We start from the raw sequence: 22,491 nt of genomic DNA, 5'->3' as shown, positions 1-22,491 counted from the left end.
ACAGCAAGTAAGTACTTGGTAGGATATGTACAGCAAGTACTTGGTAGGATATGTACAGCAAGTACTTGGTAGGATATGTACAGCAAGTACTTGGTAGGATATGTACAGCAAGTAAGTACTTGGTAGGATATGTACAGCAAGTAAGTACTTGGTAGGATATGTACAGCAAGTACTTGGTAGGATATGTACAGCAAGTAAGTACTTGGTAGGATATGTACAGCAAGTAAGTACTTGGTAGGATATGTACAGCAAGTACTTGGTAGGATATGTACAGCAAGTAAGTACTTGGTAGGATATGTACAGCAAGTACTTGGTAGGATATGTACAGCAAGTAAGTACTTGGTAGGATATGTACAGCAAGTACTTGGTAGGATATGTACAGCAAGTAAGTACTTGGTAGGATATGTACAGCAAGTACTTGGTAGGATATGTACAGCAAGTACTTGGTAGGATATGTACAGCAAGTACTTGGTAGGATATGTACAGCAAGTAAGTACTTGGTAGGATATGTACAGCAAGTAAGTACTTGGTAGGATATGTACAGCAAGTAAGTACTTGGTAGGATATGTACAGCAAGTACTTGGTAGGATATGTACAGCAAGTACTTGGTAGGATATGTACAGCAAGTAAGTACTTGGTAGGATATGTACAGCAAGTAAGTACTTGGTAGGATATGTACAGCAAGTACTTGGTAGGATATGTACAGCAAGTAAGTACTTGGTAGGATATGTACAGCAAGTAAGTACTTGGTAGGATATGTACAGCAAGTACTTGGTAGGATATGTACAGCAAGTAAGTACTTGGTAGGATATGTACAGCAAGTAAGTACTTGGTAGGATATGTACAGCAAGTACTTGGTAGGATATGTACAGCAAGTAAGTACTTGGTAGGATATGTACAGCAAGTAGTGGACATAGTGAGAGAGATCAGAAAGCATAAGAAAAAGTGTCTACATTTGATTATTTACATTTGATTTTTTACAATCCGAAGAGGTATGATGTGGAAGGGAGGGTGTTAGTTTAGGGTTGTAGTTGCCTGGAGGTGTTCTTTGGACCGATACGGGAACAATTCCCGGTAACTGGTCATCGATACCGGTACTCAACGGCACCAAATTTCTGTACTTTTGTGTCTTTTAATAATTGTTAACTATTTGAATTATATAATTATTAAATGTATTAATCATTAGTATTGTTAATTATTTTTTATTAATTAATAATAATAATAATAATTAATTATCTAATTATTATTATTTCATTATAAAAAATATGGCGACTTGTCCAGGGTGTAGCCCGCCTTCCGCCCGATTGTAGCTGAGATAGGCTCCAGCGCCCCCCGCGACCACGAAGGGAATAAGCGGTAGAAAATGGATGGATTTTTATGTAAGATTTAAAAATGAGCTGACTATGCTATAACTGTGCTGTCCAGTTGTTACATCTTCTTTTCTTATTAATTTCAGTCTCTTTGTAATGCAGTTGCACTTCCAAGACGTTAGATGGCAGTACTGTATAGGCTCTCTATGGTAGGATCTCACTAGACCAGGGCTATTCAACTACCTAATGAAGAGGGCGGCAGTTTCAACATCCAAATGTGGATGTTTGGTCAGAAAGTGCCTCGGCAGGTTCTTTGAGACTGTGTTTACTTCATTGCAAAGTAAAAACATCAGCTTTCACACTGCACTGTCAATAATTCATTATTCTGCCCTCGCTACTCCTTTCCAGCGTGTGCAGCTAGTTAACAGCGTGAAGAAAAAGAAGCTCCAGTTTTTGTCGAGGATCGATGTTCCTTCTTTTGAATTATCTTCCATCCGTAGTTGTTTTTCTTTACACTTCTTCCTTCAATTAGGTTTGTAAGACTGAAAATATCAACATTACAAAAGCATAACGTCCATTGTGTATTTTACATCAATAAAATAGGTTTAGTGTTAATACATTCACAAAATAAACTACAAATGTTTACACAACATTCACACACCTAACATTGCACACTTGTGTTGACATTTCCTTTCTGCCTTGATAGTTGAGGGATTATAATCATAGGAAGTTACATTTACAATTAAAACGTTTACATTTAACACCTTATTTTCCATAGTTGATCAAAAAGGGACGGATACAAAACACGTAGATGGTGATACAGTTTTTTGCCCTACTTCCGTACCAACAAATGATGTCATTCTAGGACTGCGAAGAGTATTGCCTACGTTTGAGCATTTCATGCACGAACAAACCTTTCAGCAGACGTAACAAGCACTCGGAGTTTTCCGAGAACGTAACGTCAGGACTGGTGTGACGAGTCGCTGAGGAAACATCGACATTGCCTGGCCGTGTCTTCCGGAGAGCAAACTGCCACGCCGATGGTCCGAGGGTCGTTGTAGATTTCGTAATCGTTTCCTCCCTGAGAGAAGGAGAAGAGGAAATATTCGTGAGTCACGTCTTACCGAGTAGTTCATTCTGCTATCAGCTGCTACACGCTGGTCCAAAGACCACCGTCCTCAAGGTCGCGCTTTGAAAGGCCATTCGTTCATGAAGGTCACAGGTCAAAACCGGAACCTGCAGACTACAGGGTGGGATGTCCAATTCGGATTTTTTGGCCGTTCACCTTCCAAACAAAAAAGTGAATGCAGTGTGACGCCCGCTGATGTCTAATGTGAATGCAGTGTGACCCCCCCGCTGATGTCTAATGTGAATGCAGTGTGACCCCCTGCTGATGTCTAATGTGAATGCAGTGTGACCCCCTGCTGATGTCTAATGTGAATGCAGTGTGACCCCCCCGCTGATGTCTAATGTGAATGCAGTGTGACCCCTTGCTGATGTCTAATGTGAATGCAGTGTGACCCCCTGCTGATGTCTAATGTGAATGCAGTGTGACCCCCCACTGATGTCTAATGTGAATGCAGTGTGACCCCCCCCGCTGATGTCTAATGTGAATGCAGTGTGACCCCCCCGCTGATGTCTAATGTGAATGCAGTGTGACCCCCTGCTGATGTCTAATGTGAATGCAGTGTGACCCCCCCGCTGATGTCTAATGTGAATGCAGTGTGACCCCCTGCTGATGTCTAATGTGAATGCAGTGTGACCCCCCACTGATGTCTAATGTGAATGCAGTGTGACCCCCCACTGATGTCTAATGTGAATGCAGTGTGACCCCCCACTGATGTCTAATGTGAATGCAGTGTGACCCCCCTGCTGATGTCTAATGTGAATGCAGTGTGACCCCCTGCTGATGTCTAATGTGAATGCAGTGTGACCCCCTGCTGATGTCTAATGTGAATGCAGTGTGACCCCTTGCTGATGTCTAATGTGAATGCAGTGTGACCCCCCACTGATGTCTAATGTGAATGCAGTGTGACGCCCGCTGATGTCTAATGTGAATGCAGTGTGACCCCCCACTGATGTCTAATGTGAATGCAGTGTGACCCCCTGCTGATGTCTAATGTGAATGCAGTGTGACCCCCCACTGATGTCTAATGTGAATGCAGTGTGACCCCCCACTGATGTCTAATGTGAATGCAGTGTGACCCCCCGCTGATGTCTAATGTGAATGCAGTGTGACCCCCTGCTGATGTCTAATGTGAATGCAGTGTGACCCCCCACTGATGTCTAATGTGAATGCAGTGTGACCCCCTGCTGATGTCTAATGTGAATGCAGTGTGACCCCCCACTGATGTCTAATGTGAATGCAGTGTGACCCCCCGCTGATGTCTAATGTGAATGCAGTGTGACCCCCTGCTGATGTCTAATGTGAATGCAGTGTGACCCCCCGCTGATGTCTAATGTGAATGCAGTGTGACCCCCCGCTGATGTCTAATGTGAATGCAGTGTGACCCCCAGCTAATGTCTAATGTGAATGCAGTGTGACCCCCCCGCTGATGTCTAATGTGAATGCAGTGTGACCCCCCCGCTGATGTCTAATGTGAATGCAGTGTGACCCCCCCCCGCTGATGTCTAATGTGAATGCAGTGTGACCCCCCCGCTGATGTCTAATGTGAATGCAGTGTGACCCCCCCGCTGATGTCTAATGTGAATGCAGTGTGACCCCCCCCCCGCTGATGTCTAATGTGAATGCAGTGTGACCCCCCACTGATGTCTAATGTGAATGCAGTGTGACCCCCCCGCTGATGTCTAATGTGAATGCAGTGTGACTACCTGCTGATGTCTAATGTGAATGCAGTGTGACCCCCCCGATGATGTCTAATGTGAATGCAGTGTGACTACCTGCTGATGTGTAATGTGAATGCAGTGTGACTACCTGCTGATGTCTAATGTGAATGCAGTGTGACCCCCCCGCTGATGTCTAATGTGAATGCAGTGTGACCCCCCCGCTGATGTCTAATGTGAATGCAGTGTGACCCCCCCCGCTGATGTCTAATGTGAATGCAGTGTGACTACCCGCTGATGTCTAATGTGAATGCAGTGTGACCCCCCCGCTGATGTCTAATGTGAATGCAGTGTGACCCCCCCGCTGATGTCTAATGTGAATGCAGTGTGACCCCCAGCTAATGTCTAATGTGAATGCAGTGTGACCCCCCCGCTAATGTCTAATGTGAATGCAGTGTGACCCCCCCGCTAATGTCTAATGTGAATGCAGTGTGACCCCCCCCGCTGATGTCTAATGTGAATGCAGTGTGACCCCCCGCTGATGTCTAATGTGAATGCAGTGTGACCCCCCCGCTGATGTCTAATGTGAATGCAGTGTGACCCCCCCGCTGATGTCTAATGTGAATGCAGTGTGACCCCCCGCTGATGTCTAATGTGAATGCAGTGTGACCCCCCCGCTGATGTCTAATGTGAATGCAGTGTGACTACCCGCTGATGTCTAATGTGAATGCAGTGTGACCCCCCCGCTGATGTCTAATGTGAATGCAGTGTGACCCCCCCGCTGATGTGTAATGTGAATGCAGTGTGACCCCCAGCTAATGTCTAATGTGAATGCAGTGTGACCCCCCGCTGATGTCTAATGTGAATGCAGTGTGACCCCCCCGCTGATGTCTAATGTGAATGCAGTGTGACTACCCGCTGATAGTGTGACCCCCCCGCTGATGTCTAATGTGAATGCAGTGTGACTACCCGCTGATGTCTAATGTGAATGCAGTGTGACCCCTTGCTGATGTCTAATGTGAATGCAGTGTGACCCCCCCGCTGATGTCTAATGTGAATGCAGTGTGACCCCCAGCTAATGTCTAATGTGAATGCAGTGTGACCCCCCCGCTGATGTCTAATGTGAATGCAGTGTGACCCCCCGCTGATGTCTAATGTGAATGCAGTGTGACCCCCCCGCTGATGTCTAATGTGAATGCAGTGTGACCCCCCACTGATGTCTAATGTGAATGCAGTGTGACCCCCCTGCTGATGTCTAATGTGAATGCAGTGTGACCCCCTGCTGATGTCTAATGTGAATGCAGTGTGACCCCCTGCTGATGTCTAATGTGAATGCAGTGTGACCCCTTGCTGATGTCTAATGTGAATGCAGTGTGACCCCCCACTGATGTCTAATGTGAATGCAGTGTGACGCCCGCTGATGTCTAATGTGAATGCAGTGTGACCCCCCACTGATGTCTAATGTGAATGCAGTGTGACCCCCTGCTGATGTCTAATGTGAATGCAGTGTGACCCCCCACTGATGTCTAATGTGAATGCAGTGTGACCCCCACTGATGTCTAATGTGAATGCAGTGTGACCCCCCGCTGATGTCTAATGTGAATGCAGTGTGACCCCCTGCTGATGTCTAATGTGAATGCAGTGTGACCCCCCACTGATGTCTAATGTGAATGCAGTGTGACCCCCTGCTGATGTCTAATGTGAATGCAGTGTGACCCCCCACTGATGTCTAATGTGAATGCAGTGTGACCCCCCGCTGATGTCTAATGTGAATGCAGTGTGACCCCCTGCTGATGTCTAATGTGAATGCAGTGTGACCCCCCGCTGATGTCTAATGTGAATGCAGTGTGACCCCCCGCTGATGTCTAATGTGAATGCAGTGTGACCCCCAGCTAATGTCTAATGTGAATGCAGTGTGACCCCCCCGCTGATGTCTAATGTGAATGCAGTGTGACCCCCCCGCTGATGTCTAATGTGAATGCAGTGTGACCCCCCCCCGCTGATGTCTAATGTGAATGCAGTGTGACCCCCCCGCTGATGTCTAATGTGAATGCAGTGTGACCCCCCCGCTGATGTCTAATGTGAATGCAGTGTGACCCCCCCCCCGCTGATGTCTAATGTGAATGCAGTGTGACCCCCCACTGATGTCTAATGTGAATGCAGTGTGACCCCCCCGCTGATGTCTAATGTGAATGCAGTGTGACTACCTGCTGATGTCTAATGTGAATGCAGTGTGACCCCCCCGATGATGTCTAATGTGAATGCAGTGTGACTACCTGCTGATGTGTAATGTGAATGCAGTGTGACTACCTGCTGATGTCTAATGTGAATGCAGTGTGACCCCCCCGCTGATGTCTAATGTGAATGCAGTGTGACCCCCCCGCTGATGTCTAATGTGAATGCAGTGTGACCCCCCCCGCTGATGTCTAATGTGAATGCAGTGTGACTACCCGCTGATGTCTAATGTGAATGCAGTGTGACCCCCCCGCTGATGTCTAATGTGAATGCAGTGTGACCCCCCCGCTGATGTCTAATGTGAATGCAGTGTGACCCCCAGCTAATGTCTAATGTGAATGCAGTGTGACCCCCCCGCTAATGTCTAATGTGAATGCAGTGTGACCCCCCCGCTAATGTCTAATGTGAATGCAGTGTGACCCCCCCCGCTGATGTCTAATGTGAATGCAGTGTGACCCCCCGCTGATGTCTAATGTGAATGCAGTGTGACCCCCCCGCTGATGTCTAATGTGAATGCAGTGTGACCCCCCCGCTGATGTCTAATGTGAATGCAGTGTGACCCCCCGCTGATGTCTAATGTGAATGCAGTGTGACCCCCCCGCTGATGTCTAATGTGAATGCAGTGTGACTACCCGCTGATGTCTAATGTGAATGCAGTGTGACCCCCCCGCTGATGTCTAATGTGAATGCAGTGTGACCCCCCCGCTGATGTGTAATGTGAATGCAGTGTGACCCCCAGCTAATGTCTAATGTGAATGCAGTGTGACCCCCCGCTGATGTCTAATGTGAATGCAGTGTGACCCCCCCGCTGATGTCTAATGTGAATGCAGTGTGACTACCCGCTGATGTCTAATGTGAATGCAGTGTGACCCCTTGCTGATGTCTAATGTGAATGCAGTGTGACCCCCCCGCTGATGTCTAATGTGAATGCAGTGTGACCCCCAGCTAATGTCTAATGTGAATGCAGTGTGACCCCCCCGCTGATGTCTAATGTGAATGCAGTGTGACCCCCCGCTGATGTCTAATGTGAATGCAGTGTGACCCCCCCGCTGATGTCTAATGTGAATGCAGTGTGACCCCCCACTGATGTCTAATGTGAATGCAGTGTGACCCCCAGCTAATGTCTAATGTGAATGCAGTGTGACCCCCCGCTGATGTCTAATGTGAATGCAGTGTGACCCCCCCGCTGATGTCTAATGTGAATGCAGTGTGACTACCCGCTGATGTCTAATGTGAATGCAGTGTGACCCCCCCGCTGATGTCTAATGTGAATGCAGTGTGACCCCTTGCTGATGTCTAATGTGAATGCAGTGTGACCCCCCCGCTGATGTCTAATGTGAATGCAGTGTGACCCCCAGCTAATGTCTAATGTGAATGCAGTGTGACCCCCCCGCTGATGTCTAATGTGAATGCAGTGTGACCCCCCGCTGATGTCTAATGTGAATGCAGTGTGACCCCCCCGCTGATGTCTAATGTGAATGCAGTGTGACTACCTGCTGATGTCTAATGTGAATGCAGTGTGACCCCCAGCTAATGTCTAATGTGAATGCAGTGTGACCCCCCCCCCAGTGAATTACAGCTATATATACATATGTATGTATAGCCGTAATTCACTGAAATTCAAGTATTTCTTATATATATATATATATATATATATATATATATATATATATATATATATATGTATATATATATATATATATATATATATATATATATATATATATGTATATATATATATATATATATATATATATATATATATATATATATATATATATATATATATATATATATATATATATATATATATATATGTATATATATATATATATATATATATATATATATATATATATATATATATATATATATATATATATATATATATATATATATATATATCCCCCAGCGGGTCTTTTGAATATCACCCTGATTGTGAGGTCTCAAGGTTGGCAAGTATGGGTGAGGGTCAAGTAAAAAGTGATGGCTGCTGGCGGTCACCCATGTCCAAAGTGCAAAATGAAAGCTAAAAAACATTTCTGCTGGCCGGGGGAAAATGCTTGCTGAGCGTGAGGGGGCGGGGTTGTGGAGAGAGTGAGGGGGCGGGGTTGTGGAGAGAGTGAGGGGGCGGGGTTGTGGAGAGAGAGAGGGGGCGGGGTTGTGGAGAGAGTGAGGGGGCGGGGTTGTGGAGAGAGTGAGGGGGCGGGGTTGTGGAGAGAGTGAGGGGGCGGGGTTGTGGAGAGACTGAGGGGGCGGGGTTGTGGAGAGAGTGAGGGGGCGGGGTGGTGGAGAGAGTGAGGGGGCGGGGTTGTGGAGAGAGTGAGGGGGCGGGGTTGTGGAGAGAGTGAGGGGGCGGGGTTGTGGAGAGACTGAGGGGGCGGGGTTGTGGAGAGAGTGAGGGGGCGGGGTTGTGGAGAGAGTGAGGGGGCGGGGTTGTGGAGAGAGTGAGGGGGCGGGGTTGTGGAGAGAGTGAGGGGGCGGGGTTGTGGAGAGAGTGAGGGGGCGGGGTTGTGGGGAGGTTAATTTGCATCTAACAACTCCGCCTCTCAAAAGAAACCTTCAAATGGCTTAAAATGCTGAGTAAAACATCCATGCAACACTTTGAGCAAAGAACATGGGAAAGTTTTAAAAGTAGAAATAAATCATGATATGACATTTTAGCTCGAAGACTTCTATGGAATTACAAAAACCGAGACTCAGATTTCCCTCGCCCAGACGTGGGTCACCGGGGCCCCCCTCTGAAGCCAGGCCCGGAGTTGGGGCACGATGGCGAGCGCTTGGTGGCCGGGCCTGTCCCCATGGGGCCCGGCCGGCCACAGCCCGAAGAGGCAACGTGGGTCCCCCCTCCAATGGGCTCACCACTCATGGGAGGGGCCATAGAGGTCGGGTGCATTGTGAGCTGGGCGGCAGCCGAAGGCAGGGCACTTGGCCACGGGGAAGACCCAGGACACGTTGGGAAGACTATGTCTCCCGGCTGGCCTGGGAACGCATCAGGATCCCCCAGGAGGAGCTGGACCAAGTGGCTGGGGAGAGGAAAGTCTGGGCTTCCCTGCTTAGGCTGCTGCCCCCGCGACCCGACCTCGGATAAGCGGAAGAAGATGGATGGATGGAAGACATTTTAATTGTAATTTTTTTGAACCCATTTCCCCGGGAAATGTCACGCATGTTGCATGTTAAGCAGTATGCAGATAAATGTTGCATGTTAAGCAGTATGCAGATAAATGCTGCATGTTAAGCAGTATGCAGATAAATGTTGCATGTTAAGCAGTATGCAGATAAATGTTGCATGTTAAGCAGTATGCAGATAAATGTTGCATGTTAAGCAGTATGCAGATAAATGTTGCATGTTAAGCGGTATGCAGATAAATGTTGCATGTTAAGCAGTATGCAGATAAATGTTGCATGTTAAGTGGTATGCAGATAAATGTTGCATGTTAAGCGGTATGCAGATAAATGTTGCATGTTAAGCAGTATGCAGATAAATGTTGCATGTTAAGCGGTATGCAGATAAATGTTGCATGTTAAGCAGTATGCAGATAAATGTTGCATGTTAAGCGGTATGCAGATAAATGTTGCATGTTAAGCAGTATGCAGATAAATGTTGCATGTTAAGCGGTATGCAGATAAATGTTGCATGTTAAGCAGTATGCAGAAAAATGTTGCATGTTAAGCGGTATGCAGATAAATGTTGCATGTTAAGCGGTATGCAGAAAAATGTTGCATATTAAGCGGTATGCAGATAAATGTTGCATGTTAAGCGGTATGCAGATAAACGTTGCATGTTAAGCGGTATGCAGATAAATGTTGCATGTTAAGAGGTATGCAGATAAATGTTGCATGTTAAGCGGTATGCAGATAAATGTTGCATGTTAAGCGGTATGCAGATAAATGTTGCATGTTAAGCTGTATGCAGATAAATGCTGCATGTTAAGCGGTATGCAGATAAATGTTGCATGTTAAGCGGTATGCAGAAAAATGTTGCATGTTAAGCGGTATGCAGATAAATGTTGCATGTTAAGCGGTATGCAGATAAACGTTGCATGTTAAGCGGTATGCAGATAAACGTTGCATGTTAAGCGGTATGCAGATAAATGTTGCATGTTAAGCGGTATGCAGATAAATGTTGCATGTTAAGCGGTATGCAGATACATGTTGAATGTTAAGCGGTATGCAGATAAATGTTGCATGTTAAGCGGTATGCAGATAAATGTTGCATGTTAAGCGGTATGCAGATAAATGCTGCATGTTAAGCGGTATGCAGCTAAATGTTGCATGTTAAGCAGTATGCAGATAAATGTTGCATGTTAAGCAGTATGCAGATAAATGCTGCATGTTAAGCAGTATGCAGATAAATGTTGCATGTTAAGCAGTATGCAGATAAATGTCGCATGTTAAGCAGTATGCAGATAAATGCTGCATGTTAAGCAGTATGCAGATAAATGTTGCATGTTAAGCAGTATGCAGATAAATGTTGCATGTTAAGCAGTATGCAGATAAATGTTGCATGTTAAGCAGTATGCAGATAAATGCTGCATGTTAAGCAGTATGCAGATAAATGTTGCATGTTAAGCAGTATGCAGATAAATGTTGCATGTTAAGCAGTATGCAGATAAATGTTGCATGTTAAGCAGTATGCAGATAAATGTTGCATGTTAAGCAGTATGCAGATAAATGTTGCATGTTAAGCAGTATGCAGATAAATGCTGCATGTTAAGCAGTATGCAGATAAATGTTGCATGTTAAGCAGTATGCAGATAAATGTTGCATGTTAAGCAGTATGCAGATAAATGTTGCATGTTAAGCAGTATGCAGATAAATGCTGCATGTTAAGCAGTATGCAGATAAATGTTGCATGTTAAGCAGTATGCAGATAAATGTTGCATGTTAAGCAGTATGCAGATAAATGTTGCATGTTAAGCAGTATGCAGATAAATGTTGCATGTTAAGCAGTATGCAGATAAATGTTGCATGTTAAGCAGTATGCAGATAAATGCTGCATGTTAAGCAGTATGCAGATAAATGTTGCATGTTAAGCAGTATGCAGATAAATGTTGCATGTTAAGCAGTATGCAGATAAATGTTGCATGTTAAGCAGTATGCAGATAAATGTTGCATGTTAAGCAGTATGCAGATAAATGTTGCATGTTAAGCAGTATGCAGATAAATGTTGCATGTTAAGCAGTATGCAGATAAACTTACATCTGACGTCTCGTTGCCATAGAAGTAGATGCGTTCCAGACCTTCTCTCTCCAGCAGGTCCAGACACAGCCTCTTGTCCCAGCCTTCTGGAAACACGTCGAAGCTGATGAGTCCGCCTGAGAGCAGACTAAGATGTTAGCATCGCACGCTAATTGCACTCCTGCTCGTCACAGGACACACATGAAGGTGATCGTTGTGTAGAAGACAAACACTCTCCCCGAAGAACTGAGACAAAAAGGTATAGGACGACACCCCGTGGCTCTGTAGCGCCGCCCTAGTGGCTCCCTGGAGCTTTTTCAAAAATGTAGCTAATATAGCTAATATAGACACTTCCATCATGTGTTGTCTTCATTATAACACTTATATAAGACTTTTAAAGTCATTTTGATAGTAGGCTAATATAGACACGTGTTGTCTTCATTATAACACTTATATAAGACTTTTAAAGTCATTTTGATAGTAGGCTAATATAGACACATGTGTTGTCTTCATTATAACACTTATATAAGACTTTTAAAGTCATTTTGATAGTAGGCTAATATAGACACATGTGTTGTCTTCATTATAACACTTATATAAGACTTTTAAAGTCATTTTGATAGTAGGCTAATATAGACACGTGTTGTCTTCATTATAACACTTATATAAGACTTTTAATAATTTTTGCGGCTCCAGACAGAATAGTTTTTTGTATTTGTGGTTGAATATGTCTTTTTCAACATTTTGGGTTGCCGAGCGCTGGGTTAGCAGGAGCAAAGTGTCTGGGTCATGTGACCAAACAGAAGAAAGGTAGTTTGCTGGCACTGATGGAGGTTCTTAACGTTGTCTTCAGTGGACACACCTGTTTCCTTCCCACACTCCAGTGAGCGTGCAAACACTGCAGTCTTGTTTTGGAAGCACATAGTTCAAAGTCCAGGCATGGTAATCACTTCCTGCTCGACTCGTTGCCCAGCTGAAGGTCTGGCGACAAAAGCAGCAGCCAATCAGAAGGCAGCTTTCCTCACACACCCTGCGCCGACTTTCCATGCACCAAACCTACATCTCATTTCTCAAAACATCTGGCTGAAAATAAGACTTCTTAAAGATGTGGAAACACCTTCATGTGATCATGATTGGCTTTTGAAACATCAGATGAACACACCTATATTATAAAAACACACCTATATTATAAAAACACACCTATATTACAAAAACACACCTATATTATAAAAACACACCTATATTACAAAAACACACCTATATTATAAAAATATCAGATGAACACACCTATATTATAAAAACACACCTATATTACAAAAACACACCTATATTATAAAAACACACCTATATTACAAAAACACACCTATATTATAAAAACACACCTATATTATAAAAACACACCTATATTATAAAAACACACCTATATTACAAAAACACACCTATATTATAAAAATATCAGATGAACACACCTATATTATAAAAACACACCTATATTATAAAAACACACCTATATTACAAAAACACATCTATATTATAAAAATATCAGATGAACACACCTATATTATAAAAACACACCTATATTATAAAAACATCAGATGAACACACCTATATTATAAAAACACACCTATATTATAAAAACATCAGATGAACACACCTATATTATAAAACACACCTATATTATAAAAACACACCTATATTATAAAAACATCAGATGAACACACCTATATTATAAAACACACATATATTATAAAAACACACCTGTATTATAAAAACATATTTTGGTCCTGCATTATAGGGCTGTAAAAAAAAACATTTTCAGATGAATCGCGATTCCTATTTGTAACCATTCTTAATCCATTGAAAAAAAGGAAAAATTGATTTTGTAATTTTTTCTTTGTCCAGAGACTCAGACAAATCATATAGTAGATGTAGATGATCTATATCTGCTCTACATGTACTTTACACACCATATAGTAGATGTAGATGATCTATATCTGCTCTACATGCAGTGTACCTCTCCTGCACTAGGGGGCGACTGTGGTTATTTCAGCTGGTTTAGCTATGTTATATGTAAATACAGTAGAAGAAGAGAATGCTACATGCTAATAAGCACGTAACTTTAAAGCTTTGATTGATTGATTGAGACTTTTATTAGTATATTGCACAGTACAGTACATATTCCGTACAATTGACCACTAAATGGTAACACCCCAATACGTTTTTCCAACTTGTTTAAAAGTCGGGGTCCACGTAAATCAATTCATGGTACGCGACGGATCTAACAGATAAGTACAACTTTCCACTGCTTTCTGATGTTGTTGGTAATGTTTTAATGTGTTGAAATGCCACTTGTGGTTATTAGGATCATCACAGACATACAAAAAGATCGCTTTTATAGTCAAGTGTTTTAGGAGGTTTTTGTTCAGCAACAGCCGGGATGCGATGACGTCATGTCACCTAATTGGGAACTTTCTGACACTTATTAAACAAACAGGTCTCTATTTTATCATATACTTAAAAAATAATGACCTATTTCAGCTTCCTATAGCTGAACTTTGTGCTTGTTTGATTGGTGAAATGGAGTCCAACATGCTTACGTTGGATTGGCTAAACAGAGTCACGTGACAGTGTCTGCCGGAAGAATATTGTCTTCATCCATAATCAGACACAATTGTCATATCAATAAATGCAACCATCGGAATCAAACTCAATGTAACGGAGTAAAAGTAGCATTTATTCTTCTAAAAAATACTCAAGTAGAAGTAAAAAGTATTCAAACTACAATGTATCCAAAAAGTTACTTAAGTAAATGTAACGCGTTACGACCCACCTCTGCAAAGAAACCATGCGTGTTTAAGTCCCAATGACTTCATCATGCAGATTCAACTCAGAAACAAAACATGATGATGACACTGAAATTACACGTAATTAGGAATACGTTGTTAACTGTCAACACATTCCGTAAGCCCGGGCGTCTACTGTACACCTGGGTGTCTACTGTACACCCGGGCGTCTACTGTACACCCGGGCGTCTACTGTACCCCTGGGCGTCTACTGTACACCCGGGCGTCTACTGTAAACCTGGGCGTCTACTGTACACCCGGGTGTCTACTGTACACCCGGGTGTCTACTGTACACCCGGGCGTCTACTGTACACCTGGGTGTCTACTGTAAACCTGGGCATCTACTGTACACCCGGGCGTCTACTGTACACCTTGGCGTCTACAGCACACCTGGGCGTACATAAATATTGTGTTATTTGGTCATGACACTGTACTACTGTACTACTAATGTAGCACACAGAACATACAGTACATAAATATTGTGTTATTTGGTCATGACACTGTACTACTGTACTACTAATGTAGCACACAGGACATATAGTACATAAATACTGTATTGTTTGGTCATGACACTGTACTACTGTACTACTAATGTAGCACACAGGACATATAGTACATAAATACTGTATTGTTTGGTCATGACACTGTACTACTGTACTACTAATGTAGCACACAGGACATATAGTATGTGTTGTTTGGTCATGACACTGTACTACTGTACTACTAATGTAGCACACAGGACATATAGTACATAAATACTGTATTGTTTGGTCATGACACTGTACTACTGTACTACTAATGTAGCACACAGGACATATAGTACATAAATACTGTATTGTTTGGTCATGACACTGTACTACTGTACTACTAATGTAGCACACAGGACATATAGTACATAAATACTGTATTGTTTGGTCATGACACTGTACTACTGTACTACTAATGTAGCACACAGAACATACAGTACATAAATATTGTGTTATTTGGTCATGACACTGTACTACTGTACTACTAATGTAGCACACAGGACATATAGTACATAAATACTACTGTACTACTACTGCAGCACAATATTGTTATGGCAGTGGAGTGCAGGGTACCTAATGAAGTGTCTGGGTATTAGACAGTAAGTACAGTATGTTTGCTTGAAGTTGAAGCCACAGTGAAATGTGGATGCCTCACCTCTGGTGAACTTCAGTCCCTTGCCAGCAAATTCCTCTTTCAGGGCCGCCACAAATTTCTCCCTGATTTTTTCTCTCTGTGGATAAAAAAGTTTCCATTGTGAGATTTGTCAGTTTGTCATTCAGGTCATGGTGTGATTGATGTTGTATTGCTTCTCTTCACCTGTGTGTAAAATATACTCTGCTTAGTTCTTCCTTCATCCACTCCCACACATGACAGAACGATCACTAATTAGGGCGCGTGAATGAGTGAGATTGCTGTGAATGAGTGAGATTGCTGTGAATGAGTGAGATTGCTGTGAATGAGTGAAATTGCTGTGAATGAGTGAAATTGCTGTGAATGAGTGAGATTGCTGTGAATGAGTGAAATTGCTGTGAATGAGTGAGATTGCTGTGAATGAGTGAAATTGCTGTGAATGAGTGAAATTGCTGTGAATGAGTGAGATTGCTGTGAATGAGTGAGATTGCTGTGAATGAGTGAAATTGCTGTGAATGAGTGAGATTGCTGTGAATGAGTGAAACTGCTGTGAATGAGTGAGATTGCTGTGAATGAGTGAGATTGCTGTGAATGAGTGAAACTGCTGTGAATGAGTGAGATTGCTGTGAATGAGTGAAACTGCTGTGAATGAGTGAGATTGCTGTGAATGAGTGAGATTGCTGTGAATGAGTGAGATTGCTGTGAATGAGTGAAACTGCTGTGAATGAGTGAGATTGCTGTGAATGAGTGAGATTGCTGTGAATGAGTGAAACTGCTGTGAATGAGTGAGATTGCTGTGAATGAGTGAAACTGCTGTGAATGAGTGAGATTGCTGTGAATGAGTGAAACTGCTGTGAATGAGTGAGATTGCTGTGAATGAGTGAAACTGCTGTGAATGAGTGAGATTGCTGTGAATGAGTGAGATTGCTGTGAATGAGTGAAACTGCTGTGAATGAGTGAGATTGCTGTGAATGAGTGAAACTGCTGTGTTTGTACGCCTGGAAGCCTTTTGGAGACCTGCCCAACAAGTCGCATGTTTTGCAGGTGTGCCAACAATTCAATATTCATGAATATGACATTTCAAAATGGACTCTCTCTTTAAAATGAGACACAAATTGCCCCTCCTGCCAGCTTCCTGTATGGACAGGAAAGTGGGAGGAGACATGTATCATGACGGGACGCACATAAAAGTCTCAAAAAGTCATACTTAACAATGAACAGGAAGTCGGCCATCTTGGTTTTCGTCTTCCATTTTTCGTCATAAAAAGGGGTCGTAGTGTAAAGAACTCCTACTAGGGACTTTGACCAAATGAGTGGTAGTAACATAACAGATAGTACACATATAGGTGATGATAAATTGCAAACCCATTTTCCCCACGCCATAAGATGTGGGCGTGGCATGGCATGGCGCCACTCTTGGCTCCGATTGTTTTTAGCCGTTTTTCCGTGAAATAAAAGGGGTCGTACTTTAATGAACTCCTCCTAGGGACTTTAGCCAAATGAGTGGCAGTTCATACAACAGATATTACATGTGGAGGGAATGATAAAATGCGAACAAATTTTGCCTACGTCATAAGAAGTGGGCGTGGCACAGCGGCAAACATTGCTCCGGTGATTCGCCACAAAACAGGAAACGTTAATAACTCGGCTCCACAAATTCAGATCTTGATCCTAATTGCTTCAAATGATGATTGCAATCTAAAGTAGTTTTGTGTTATTTACTTAAATGTCTTTTTTATTTCATTTAATTGAATTTAATTTGCCAAGCAAGCCCCGCAAGGGCCCTACTGAAATCACAACGGGTTTTCTGCCTTTTTGAGGCCCTTAACATGCAGGAAAAGTCCCTATAATTTGCAGGCAGGTCAGGTATGGCAAAAAAACATTATATATACAACAATATTTTGGAGTGTTGACATTTTGGGCGGTGGGTCAGGGCATCAAAAGGGTGTGACCGCGAGGTTACTCTCCAAATGGGTTTCTTTTGTGATTGATGCTGTATTACTGTCTTTCCCAACATTTAACCAAAACGTTCAAAACACAAATCCGACCCAGGCCTCTTTAGTATGTGGATATAAATCCGACATGTGTCTGATGCAACTGCAGTGTGAAGGAACAAACTAAATGTTTGCGTGTACTAAAATGTGCAAACTTCATAGCCCATGCAAACTATGGCGCCGCCTTTTGGAAAAGTTCACTCACTGCAGGTGCTGCACTGCTGCATTACCCTTCTGTTTAGACTGAGACTTCAACCGGAAGTAGAAGTGCCGTTCTGTCTTCTAGCTGTCCATAACGTTTCTACTCGTATGGATTCTTCATTCATCACTCCAAGCAACGTTTGTAAGTTTTGCAATATAACTAAAACTATTCATACTTACTAAACCGTCTGTAGGAGTGTTTGCATGCATATTTGTATGTGCCTAGTTATCTAATCAAGCTAGCATTGTTAGCATTAGCTAATACGCTAACATGTTTACGAGTGTCTGTGTTAGTATTATTAACTTACAATGACATTCTTTTTGTACTGTTTCACTTTCACAAATTCCTCAGTAAATTCAGCAAAACGTCACTGTGGGGTTATTATGATATACTTAAAGAATATTTATGTGTAAATGACTCATGTCACAACGTATAGAATAAAATAGAATAGAATAGAATAGAAAGTACTTTATTGATCCCTGGGAGAAATTCAGCAACACAGTTCGCTCAAAATAAACAATAAACACTTATGTATTTTTTATATGTGAATAATATAAATACAGTCTATTATACAGCATTATTCACATGTGAATAATATAAATACAGTCTATTATACAGCATTATTCACATGTGAATAAAATAAAAAAAGTCTATTATACAGCATTATTCACATGTGAATAAAATAAATACAGTCTATTATACAGCATTATTCACATGTGAATAATATAAATACAGTCTATTATACAGCATTATTCACATGTGAATAATATAAATACAGTCTATTATACAGCATTATTCACATGTGAATAATATAAATACAGTTTATTATACAGCATTGTTAACATGTGAATAATATAAATGCACTCTATTATACAGCATTATTCACAGGTGAATAATATAAATACAGTCTATTATACAGCATTATTCACATGTGAATAATATAAATACAGTCTATTATACAGCATTATTCACATGTGAATAATATAAATACAGTCTATTATACAGCATTATTCACATGTGAATAATATAAATACAGTTTATTATACAGCATTATTCACATGCGAATAATATAAATACAGTCTATTATACAGCATTATTCACATGTGAATAATATAAATACAGTCTATTATACAGCATTATTCACATATCTGCGGCTTATAGTCTGGTGCGGCTAATGTATGTATTTTTTTCTTCTAAAATGCAGTGGGTGTGGCTTATATACCGGTGCGCTGTACAATCCAGAAGATATGGTGTAATCATTCAGCAAGCACAATGTGATTTATCCAGGCTCAAACTGAATCTGCGGGTGCTATTTTGCGTCTTTGTGTAGTACGTCTGAAAAATACGGGCAAACTGACACCTATGTGTGTGTGTGTTAACATATCTGTCAGAAATAAAACAAATATTAGACACATCGTCTGTTCAGCAATATCATTTTATAATTGTATAGCTGCTGGATGACGTAAGGGGCTAATTAAAACAAACTCAATTCACGCATGTTGGTGTCTGCTGGCTCTTTTTCTTTTAATGCCATTCCTTTTTCCATATATTTGTATAATTGATCTCCCGATGATGGGTTCAAACACCTCTGCTGGACGTGTGATCTATTCACACTGTTTAAACTCTCCGGCTCATTAAACACAGTCCACCCCGGCCTTTTACCCTCCGTGTTTTTCTCTGTACTCCTGCGACATTCAGCGCAACCTTCAAAAAGGGCCTTTTGCCCAACAGCAACTGCAACGGAATGATTGCTACATCAACACAATGCTATCACCTGTGCTAGAACACAAAAGAACAGCACAGTTTGCTCACAATCCATGATCTAATCCTAGGGTGTCAAACATGGAGGAAAGTCTACTCCCAAGTGGGCCGCACTGGTCAAATCATGGCATGATAACTTCAAAATAAAGACAACTTCAGATTGTTTTCTTTGTTTTGCTTTAGCCAAAATTAGAACAAGCACTTTCTGAAAATGTACAAATCACTTCAATGGCTTCCTGACAACAATGAACTTAGACTTTGCCTCAGTGTATCTGCAAAGTGAAGTGAATTACATTTATATAGCGCTTTTTCTCAAGTGACTCAAAGCGCTTTACATAGTGAAACCCAATATCTAAGTTACATTCAAACCAGTGTGGGTGGCACTGGGAGCAGGTGGGTAAAGTGTCTTGCCCAAGGACACAACGGCAGTGACTAGGATGGCGGAAGCGGGGATCGAACCTGCAACACTCAAGTTGCTGGCACGGCCGCTCTACCAACCGAGCTATACCGCCCCAAAGACATCAAATGTTAAGTCACAGCCTATCTGCTATTGAAGAAAATAAATCATACATCATATTAATTGTGTGCTAACTCAACAAAGCCTAAGAAGCGGAAGTAGAAAGTATTCGGGAGGGTTGAGTTACACTCTTCGCTCACTTTACTCATTTTTGACAGACATTTTGGTGTCAAAGTAACAATGTGCTGGAAGCAGGGTGGAGGGCGAGGAGCCTTTACTCTATACCTCTTGCTCGGCCTGGGTACAAACCGTTTGCTTGCCTGACAGAATTGCTATTGCGACATCCAGTGGACACATTAGGAACAGCACTTTCTTTTATACAAAAAATTTCAGCTCATTTTTATACTTAGAAAACCCATCTCGTGGGCCGGATTAAACCTGTTCGCCACATAGGCCGTACGTTTGACACTCCTGACCTAATCTCATGACTATAAGACGCTACTTTTTTCCTACGCTTTGCACGCTGCGGCCTGTAAGACGGTGCAGCTAATGTATGTCAACATTTGTAAGTTTTACAATGTAACTAAAACAATTCTTACTTTCTAAAGCATCCCATGCGTGATGTCTGTAGGAGTGTTTTCATGCATATTTGTACGTGCTATCGTAATGTAATCCAGCTAGCGTCGCTAGCATTAGCTAATATGCTAACACTTTTACGAGTGTCTGTGTTAGTATTATTACCTTACAGTGGCATTCTTTCTTTTTTTTTACAAATTCCTCAGTAAATTGACCAAAACCTCACTGTGGAGTTATTGAGTCTGTTTAGCTGATTAGAGAGCTAGCCTGCGCAGCGAGCGTAAATAAAAATAGTGATTGTAAATATGTGTAATTGATCCTTTTAAAGTCAAAAGCCGTGTAAAAAAAAGCATCTAAAACTGTCAGTTGATAAGTTTGGAAACCTGGGAAAAGTATTAGGAACAAAACTGTGGATCTGAAGATATCTAAAAGGGTTAGGGAGTAACAATGTATCACAAAGTTGCTGGAAAGAGGCAAAAGTGTTTTTAAATCTTTAATGTTGTTGATCCCCAGCCTTGACCATCTTAAAAAGGCACTATCCACAAGAGAGGGAGGGAACGCATGTTTAGCAGTGATGGGTGCAAGACTCCAAATACTCTGTAAGCCAAAATAACGCTCAGACGGAACTCAAACACCTTCCATTATCTAATCTCACCGATGGCATGTTTGCAGGTAGCAATTTTGATATGATTTTTCTACTTTACCTTATCAATTTCGGAGAATTCCATTCGCTCCTCCGTGGTGCAGCTCCGACCGATGGGGCAAATATTGAGCATTCCATTCCTCAGCTCAATGAATGTTCCCCTGCAACGAGTCAAGGACTTGACAAGGTGCAGACACTTTCAATGTCACCACAACACTACATTAGGACTGCAAAAACCATCAAATACATCACGGCTGAGAAAAATAGAAGAATGTTCTCCTTCTTATTTATGTTGTCTGACTTACACATTTTTGGGGGGGAAAGAAGCGGCCACGTTATGAGTTGGCAGCTGGAGCCGTACTGTAGATTTAGACTTAGACTTAAACTTAGACTTCATTTTTATTGTCATTCAAATTTGAACTTTACAGTACATATAAGAACGAAATTTCGTTACATAAGCTCATGGTGGTGCAGGATAAAAAAGCAATAAGGTGCATATATAAATAAATAAATAGGTTACTGTACAGATAAATATATTGCACTTTTTCACATGCATCCACGTTTATGGATGTATGTTATATTGTCTTTTTTATTCCAGCAAGTTAATCCATTTTGGGGGGAGTTGAGGGGATAATTATGACTTATAACTTATTGTTAATACTGGCGACTGATTACGACCGGTAGGAGTGCAAGTCAACAATCTGTTGGTCAGTTGCTTGCCTTTTCTTTGGCAGCTTGATGAGCCCCATGTAGTTCAGGCAGAAGTTGATCAGGTCCTGCAGCAGCTCCTCTCCAATATGTTCCTGGATAGCCTGCCACAGTACATGATTATATATATGGATACATCATCCAATATGCTCCTGGATAGCCTGCCACAGTACATGATTATATATATGGATACATCATCCAATATGTTCCTGGATAGCCTGCCACAGTACATTATTATATATATGGATACATCATCCAATATGCTCCTGGATAGCCTGCCACAGTACATGATTATATATATGGATACATCATCCAATATGCTCCTGGATAGCCTGCCACAGTACATTATTATATATATGGATACATCATCCAATATGTTCCTGGATAGCCTGCCACAGTACATGATTATATATATGGATACATCATCCAATATGTTCCTGGATAGCCTGCCACAGTACATGATTATATATATGGATACATCATCCAATATGCTCCTGGATAGCCTGCCACAGTACATTATTATATATATGGATACATCATCCAATATGTTCCTGGATAGCCTGCCACAGTACATTATTATATATATGGATACAGTCTCCAATATGCTCCTGGATAGCCTGCCACAGTACATGATTATAT

General features: G+C 42.0%; 1 protein-coding gene across 2 annotated transcripts in view; it reads right to left on the bottom strand.

Moving 5' to 3' along the window:
• Positions 1-775: 775 nt before the first annotated feature.
• LOC133642382 (phosphomannomutase 1) overlaps positions 776-22,491 on the bottom strand; it is a 30,026-nt gene continuing 8,310 nt past the window's right edge. For both annotated transcript variants that reach the window (XM_062036532.1, XM_062036533.1), the window contains exons 4-8: positions 21,865-21,956; positions 21,206-21,305; positions 15,536-15,611; positions 11,532-11,647; positions 776-2,391 (exon numbers count right to left, since the gene is read on the bottom strand). In XM_062036532.1, coding sequence (XP_061892516.1) covers positions 2,272-2,391; positions 11,532-11,647; positions 15,536-15,611; positions 21,206-21,305; positions 21,865-21,956 — 504 coding nt within the window. In that variant the 3' untranslated portion in view covers positions 776-2,271. The remainder of the gene's footprint in view (positions 2,392-11,531; positions 11,648-15,535; positions 15,612-21,205; positions 21,306-21,864; positions 21,957-22,491) is intronic.

Source organism: Entelurus aequoreus, linkage group LG25 (genome assembly GCF_033978785.1).
Source record: "Entelurus aequoreus isolate RoL-2023_Sb linkage group LG25, RoL_Eaeq_v1.1, whole genome shotgun sequence".
NCBI lineage: Eukaryota > Metazoa > Chordata > Actinopteri > Syngnathiformes > Syngnathidae > Entelurus > Entelurus aequoreus.
This window is presented reverse-complemented; position numbering and strand designations above follow the sequence as displayed.